The following is an 8232-nucleotide window of genomic DNA, read 5'->3' on the forward strand; positions in this document are numbered from 1 at the left end:
CCTCGCAGCTCGCAGCGCGGCCTCCCGACGGCGCTCCTCCCCCAGCACGAGATCCGTCCCCCGCATGGCGTCCTGTTGCGATTCGTCGAATGCCAGGACCTGCGCGGAGCGATGCTTGACCTCGTGAGGGAGGACGGCTTCAGCTCCGTAGACGAGGAAGAATGGAGTTTCTCCAGTTGACTTGGTCGCGGTCGTGCGGATAGACCATAGCACAGACTGGAGCTTGTCGTACCAGCCCCTACCGCAGGCTTCCAGTTTTTTCTTGAAGGTCCTAGTCTTGAGGCCTTTCAACACCTCCGCGTTGGCTCGCTCAGCTTGGCCGTTGCTTCGAGGATGAGCCACTGAAGCGTAGCATATCTGCGTTCCAAGATTAGCATAGTATGTTTTAAAGAGATTGCTGGTCAACTGCGAACCATTATCGGTGATGATGCGATTAGGCACCCCGAATCGGCTCACAATGCCCTTGATGAACTTGACTGCGGAGCCTGCTGGGATGGTGCGGGCAGCTTCCACTTCAGCCCTTGGTGAATTTGTCGATGGCGACGTAGAGGTAGCGATAGCCCCCTAGCACCCGTGGAAACCGACCCAGAATGTCCAGCCCCCAAACCGCGAATGACCATGAGAGGGGTATGGTCTGCAGGCCCTGAGCCAACTGGTGGATTTGCTTGGCGTGGAATTGGCAGGCTTCACAGGCCTTCACCAGATCGACGGTGTCGTTGAGTGCTATGTGCCAGTAAAACCCGCTGCGGAACGCCTTTCCAACGAGGGTTCATGATGATGAGTGGTGACCACAGTCTCCACCGTGTATATCTGCCAACAGCTCCCTTCCTTGTTCCCTGGAAATGCAACGTAAGGACACGTCATTTGGTCGCTTCCGGTAGAGCTCTCCGTCCTAGATGCAGTAGGCCGTGGCCTGTCTCGTCACACGCTCCGCATCCTCCTCCTTCTCGGGCAGGGTCCCTCGCATCAAGTAGTCCTTGAACTATGCGGTCCAGCATCCTTCCTGAGGTTCCAGCACCAGGAGCAAGCGTGCCCCTGAGGCCGGGCCACAGGCCGTTGCCCCTGAGGCGGGCGGCTAAGGGAGCTCCTCCCTAGGTTGTGCCGTGCTTGATAGTGATGGTGCCGCCGAAGGTTTGAAGATTCGTTCCTCGAAGACGCCAGGCTCCTGAGGCAGCCGCCTGGATTCCCTCTTGGCGATGTCATCAGCCTCTTGGTTGGTACCGCGTGGCACGTGCTGTAACTCCAACCACCAAAACTGTTTCTCCATCCTGCGGACCTCCGCGAGGTACGCTTCCATGTGCTCGTCCTTCGGCTCATATACCTTGTTGGAGAAGTTGACGAGGAGTTGCAAATCGCCTTTGATGGTGATTCGTTTTAGCCCCAAGGCGACGGCTGCCTTCAAGCCCGCTATCAGGCCCTCGTACTTTGCTATGTTGTTGGAGACCTTCTCCCCATGCTGGAAGCAGAGCTGCATGGCATAGTAAAGCTTGTCCTGAGTGGGGGATATGAGCACTGTGCCAGCCCCCGCGCCCTGCCGCGAGAATGCTCCGTCGAAGTACATTACCCAACCCTCCGACGCTTCACTTCCCGGGGAGAGCGATCGGTCCTCACCCATTTTGAGCCCTGGTGCCTCTGTCCATTCCACCACGAAATTTGCGAGCGCAGATCCCTTAATGACCCTGGTCGTGCTGAATTCTAGCTGGAATGCTTGCAGTTTGACGTTCCATTCGGCGACCCTCCCTGCTGAATTGGGGCTCCTGAGTACCCTTGCCAGGGGGTAGGCTGAGACGACCTTGATGGGATGGCCTTGAAAGTAGTGCCGCAGCTTGCGCGAGGCCATCACTACAAGAAATATGTCAACTTGTGACCACCACTATTGGTCACTGAAAGGTCATGGTTTTTCATTTGCGACCTTTTTTGTGACCAAAAACAGAAGGTCAAAAGCTGGCGGTCATAAACTGACTATAGCGACCTTTCTTCTGGAATGGTCGTGGACGTTTATGACCAAAATATGTCCACTATGGCATTTTGGTCACTAGCAACCTCCCCAGGCCACGTAGGCATCTAGCGTGGCAAGCTGATGGGGCACAAGATTCAGCCCGGTCCAATTCGGTTTTCTACATGGGCCTAGCCCAACAATTTGGCCTTTTTACTATATTTTTTTATCAATTTTTGAACGGCTTCATGGGCCAAGCCCAACATTTTTAGGTCCATTTCATTTATCCTTTTTGTTCCAGCTTCTAAGAAATGCACGATGTGATTTGTTTGGGCCATAGCCCTCTTAGAGACCAAATATTGTTTGGTCCAGTAGAATATTTGTTCTTTTTAATTCACAGATTCCAATTTATGCACATTTAAAAATCAAACAATCAGTAATTCTCTTATTAAATGATCAAATCCAGAACTCATATGATCAACATTCACAAAAACATACAAGACTACACGTCCACGGTAACATAGCTTGAACAAGCCTAATTACAGTTTATATCCAAGAAGTGTACGTGCAATCCAAAACATGGTGGCAAATATCATCTGAAACTATGGTTCACACCCTTGCTTGGCTCTTTGCTGTCAAAGTATATAGTCATCCTGGGAGCTACCACCAACATAACGGTTGTCCTGGTTGTACTTCTGTGGTCAAAGTCCTCACCTGGAAAGGATTATACAACTCAGTTATATATTCACGACTCAAAACTCATGACATGACATGACACTAAGAGAGAACATCATAGAGACTCAACCAGATCCTAATATAAAGGCTATTCAGACCATAGCTAATTTATTCTAGTATTTTTGGACACATGTGTGTTGCTGCTGTTTTCTGGAAACATGGAGTACAAGTATTTTTGGAAACATGGAAGAACATGATTTATTATCCTGGAGACTAAAATCGCTCAATGGTTGAGAATACACCAACAACTTCAAACTCTCCTAACGAAAGATTCGAGTGCTGGAATCCTAGAAGCGGGACAGATTATAGAGTTACCTGAGTGGAGTAAGGGACTATTTACAACATGGGAATTTCAAAGGAATCACTCCATTTCCTGCAGGAACATAAATTAAAGTTAGCGTTCAAAACTTAGCACTAGAAGATCAGTCTCAAGCTTTTCAAACTGTCACATCCCTAGTCTGGTATGACCTAGGCTAGCTAGTCATTTGTGCATCATATTTAAATTTTATTTAAATTTGAAATGAGGATTGGTGGAACCCTCAGAATCATTTTTGAAAATGACCCAAATAAAAATTTCTCCAAAAGGGTCCAAGAAAATGCTCATGTTGCCCTCAAAAAAATATTGGACAGAGATAAAAATCAAAACAATATTTTTAGGAGCTCATGGACATTTTATTTTGGCCATTTGGATTAATTCGATAAATAATTGCATTGGAAATATATTTCTATATATATATGAAATATGGCCCAAAAATTATGCCAATTATAAAAGAGCTCTGGAATAATATATCCAGCTCCTGCAAAAATTGGCATAATAAAATAAAATGGTTTAGTATTTTTATTAAACCAAACAAATGTCAGAAAAAATAGAAAACAGAAATAAAAGGAAGGAGGGACTTACCTGGGGCTCCTCCCCTGCGCAGCCCAGCAGCAGCAGGCCGGCCCAGCCAGGAGGCGGCCCAGCCCACCTGGCCCTCCTCTGTCGCCTTCCTCCTCTGCCAAGAGGACGGGCGTGTGCCCGACGCTCGCCGGCACGCGCGCGCGCCACCTCCCCCCTGCTAGCCACCTCCTGCTTCCTTCTCTCGCCCTCGATGCCCCGGACGAAGCCACGCAGCTGCCCCGCACCGTTCTCACTCTCCCTCGCCCTCCTCTTCTTCCCCTGCTCTCTCTCCCTCTCACCCGAGCACCACCGCCGCCGCCGACGGGCATCTCCGTAGCCACCGGTCTCCCCTCACCTCCCCGACACGCCCAGGAGCTCCGCTTCGTCGCCAGCTACCTCCTCGCCGAGCCAAGCAAGCCGGAGTGCCCCGAGGAGCCACCATCTCCATCGTCTTCCTCCTCGGGCTCCGCCGTCCGCCGCCGTCGATTCGCCGTCACCAGGCCTTCCCCGACCCCGCTGTGCTGCTCTGCGTGATCGCGGTGAGCTCCGCCGCCGTTCCCCTCTCTTCTCCCTCCCGTTCCCGTGCCGTAGCGCCGCTCCCCACCACGGCCGAAGCCCCGGCCGCCGCCCCGAGCTTCGCTCCGGCGAGCTCCGGCCTCCCCCGCTGCTTCCACCTACCCTACCAGATGCGCGAGAGCCCGGGCTACGCCCCGGTGCTCTCAGACGCCGTCCCCGTGGCCTATGGCGCGGACTCCGCCGCGTCCAGAGGTCGCCGGCGACGAGCCCCCGTCGCCTGAGTCCTGCCAGGTGGGGCCGGCCCGTCAGGTGATTAGCTTAGTGCTAATCACCGTTAACTAACCCCCCCTGACACTGACAGTGGGCCCGACCCCCCCCTAACCATTTAACTTAATTAAAATAACCCCTGTTAACCCCCTGTCACTGACGTGTGGGTCCCACACGTCAGGTTTGACCCGGACCAGCCGCGTTGACCGCTGATGCAATGATGACATCATGCTGACGCAATTATACATTTTCTGGAATTAAAATAATTCAGAAAATCCAGAAATTGATTTAAACTTCAAAAATTCATATCAATTCAACCGTAGCTCAGATTTAAATAATTTATATATGAAAAATTATCAGAAAAATGCAATCTTTCCATCTGTACTAGTTTCATGCATGAAAAACCAACTTATACATGCTGAATATGGGAAAACACATTATGGCATATATAAGAGACCTAATTTAGAAATGCATTTGAACCTTTGGTTCAAATGGACTTCAAACCAATTGAACACTAGTTGCATTAGCTCAACAGCATCACATCTACATGCCATGTTCATGCATCATATTGTTGCATATGATTGTGTATTGATTGCCGGCACCGTTCCTTCTCGATAGGTCCTACTCCGGAGACGTTCCAGAGTACCTGTCTGTGAAGCAGTGCCTCCCTTGTTGTTTTACCAGGCAAGCAAACCCCCTTGTTCATTTCGATAAAACCCTACTCTCTCGCTCCTGCTCTCAGTTATTGCATTAGGACAACAACGATTCATCTGCTACTTTGTGCTGCGGTAGTTGAACCCATTCCTCTGCATGACCTGTCATTGCCACAGTAAATAGTTGAAACCCTCTAGCATGTGTAGGAGTTGATTGAAGCCACTGATGTGTTCCTACCATGCTATGCCTGCTATTGCTTAGAGTGTGTCAGGTCTGGTTCATTGAGAATGAATTGGAGTGTCACGATATGTTCTGTTGCTGAGAGTTAAGTGTGTGAACACGATTTGGTAAAGGTAGCGGTGAGAGGCCATGTAGGAGTACATGGTGGGTTGTCTCACTGGAACCGTCCTTAAGCCCTGAGATCTGTGTATGTTGTCCAATGACTCGATACTACCACACATTGGGCTCCGGGCGCTCCAAGCCCTCTCGACTTATTAACCAACTTGATCTCTGTCCAGGAGTCGCAACTAGTTTCTGGTGTTTGTAGGTAGTGCTATTTTTCTACCAAGTGGCACCCGGCAGGGTGGGCTTGGGACAGACTAGGCACACGTGGCCCGGTGTACCGAGTGGCACCCGGTTGGTGGGCTCGGGAACCCTGTACACATCGTTTGGGGCCGTAAGCGACACCCCGGCCGGATCTCCTTGCGGATGGAACCCGAATAGGCGATAAACCTGGACTAGAGTCTTGTGTGGTTAGTCAGGTCGTGGCCGACACCCTCGCCAGGCTTCCGCTTGAAGGTTGCCGAGATACATGACGTGTACATGGCGGTAAGTGGCGAGAGCGTGTGTGAAGAAGTACACCCCTGCAGGGTTAACATGATCTATTCGAATAGCCGGGTCCGCGGTTATGGACTTCTTGGATGCTTACATGGTACATAGACAACTTGAAGTGGATACTATAAAATGCTCAAGACAGGTGTGAGTGCTATGGATGGCCTTCTCGTAGGGAGACGGGGATGAATCCATAGTAGTGTATTGTGTGGTGATTAGTGGACTCGTGTACGTTGTTTCACCTCCAGAGTTTCTGGTAGTCGTAGATTAGGATAGCCACAGAGTCTAAGCTGGCTTGCTGCAACTAAACCCCACATAACCTCTTGATACAAATGCATGTATGATAGGATCTGATGTAAGTCTTGCTGAGTACCTTTGTACTCATGTTGCTTTATTTATGTTTTTTGCAGCGGAGACTTCGGTCTTACTAGTGTCCTCGTGGACTTCGACTAGTAGCTAGTACCTCAGCTACGATCTTGATCGGATGTTGTAGATAGTCAGGCTTCCAGCCTTTTTCATTTATAGATGTCTGTACCCAGACATGTAATGCTTCCGCTTGTTGCTTGTATGCTCTGTATGATGGGTCTTGTGACCCCTGTTTGCAATATATGCTATGACGGCTCTTCTGAGCCTTTAACTATATGAGTTGTTGAGTTATGCTGTGATGCCATGTTGTACAGCAAATACTTGCATGTTATGCGTACGTGTAATGTGTATTGCTATGTGTGGGATCTGACTATCTAGTTGTTTATTCTTAGTAGCCTCTCTTACCGGGAAATGTCTCCTAGTGCTTCCACCGAGCCCTGGTAGCTTGCTACTGCTCCGGAACACTTAGGCAGGCCGGCATGTGTCCTTCTTCGTTCCTGTGTCTGTCCCTTCGGGGAAATGTCACGCTTTGAGTACCGGAGTCCTGTTAGCCCGCTACAGCCCGGTTTACCGGAGTCCTGCTAGCCCAGTGCTACAGCCTGAACCCACTTGCTGATGACCGACACGTTCGAAGCTGGGTCATGGATGCCTGTCCCTGTAAGTCTGTGCCACTTTGGGTTTACGACTAGTCATGTCAGCCCGGGCTCCTTGTCATATGGATGCTAGCGACACCATCATATACGTGAGCCGAAAGGCGCAAACGGTCCCGGGAAAAGGTAAGACGACACCCGTGGGGATACCGTGCGTGAGGCCGCAAAGTGATATGAGGTGTTACCGGCTAGATCGATGTGACATCGAGTCGGGGTCCTGACACAAACTTTGCAAAATTAAGGGAACAGCCCCAGCAAGCATCAGACTTTTCTGAAGTTATGCCCGACTTGTAGAACAAAGTGACTTCTCAAAACAACAAGTTGTAATGATTGAAGGAAAACATTGTTGAACTACAATTAGAGAATGGCCTCCAAGATGTATTAAACGTACACCTATGAGTACTGGACAACTGATATAGAGATGAGCTACACATTTACTGGTCACTTCAGAAGATGGCATGACAAGAGATTGATTACACTATAAATATATTTCCATGGTTGAAACAAATAACTCTTCAACAAACTGGGAAGCATAATAACTGCATATGCGCCTATCATTTCCTAAGCAGAGAATACATCCTTGAACTTAGGATGACCTAACAAGATGCATTCAGTCAAGACAAGGCAGTGCAACAATGGTACATCATTAGTGCCACAAGTCCACCACAAAATCAAGCATGGCATGCCACAACTCAAGGAGGAAGCAGAGACAAGCCATGACTTACAGTTGTACCTTAGAAACCAAGCATAAGGGCAATTCAAGTACAAAACTCTGGAGTTAATACCTGATTCTTGATAGACTTGGCCATCTTGCGGAACTCCTTGCGCATCAGAGTCTTGTGCTGGAGCTTGGCAGGGGCGTTCTGCTTCTTGGTCTTGGTCGTGGACAGGACAACTGCCTTGTCCTCTCCCGCTGATGGCTGGACCGCCACGGTCTTGCTGTTCGCCAAGCCTGAAACCACATCAGCCCCATAGCAAGTTAGCTCCTTGCAGAGACACTTGCAAACAAAAGGGTTAAAAATACTGCAAAGAGCTACGGACTCGAGAACTTGTAGGAGTGGACATTGTAGAGGTTGTTGGGCTCCTTGCTGAACCGCACCTTGGTGTTGCTGTTGCCGAATTGTTTTATCAAGAAGTAGTTCTTCTTCTTCACGAGCTCCCAGACCAGAGACCCTGGAACGGTAGTCATTTCCCTTGGCCTACATCACCAAAACAACAACCAAAAGTCAGATCCTATAGCTAGCAACAAGCAACAAGACACACTAATCCTACAGAATCAAGGAAATATTTGACTATTTGAGCAAAATTGTATGCTTATTGCACCTTAAGCCCTCTCGCCATGGATCCTCCTAGCCAGCTGAATGTCCTTGGGCATGATGGTCACGCCCTTGGCATGG

The 8232-nt window shown here is 49.5% G+C and overlaps 1 protein-coding gene across 1 annotated transcript; it reads right to left on the bottom strand.

Moving 5' to 3' along the window:
• Window positions 1-3032: 3032 nt before the first annotated feature.
• Window positions 3033-8027, bottom strand: LOC123067851 (60S ribosomal protein L28-1-like). The gene is made up of 3 exons (XM_044490465.1): window positions 7877-8027; window positions 7621-7787; window positions 3033-3044 (listed from the first exon to the last, which is right to left on the bottom strand). Exons 1-3 carry the CDS (start codon window positions 8022-8024, stop codon window positions 3033-3035), a joined length of 327 nt encoding a protein of 108 aa, XP_044346400.1. The 5' UTR covers window positions 8025-8027.
• Window positions 8028-8232: the final 205 nt, after the last annotated feature.

The sequence above is a fragment of the Triticum aestivum genome, chromosome 3B (genome assembly GCF_018294505.1).
Source record: "Triticum aestivum cultivar Chinese Spring chromosome 3B, IWGSC CS RefSeq v2.1, whole genome shotgun sequence".
NCBI lineage: Eukaryota > Viridiplantae > Streptophyta > Magnoliopsida > Poales > Poaceae > Triticum > Triticum aestivum.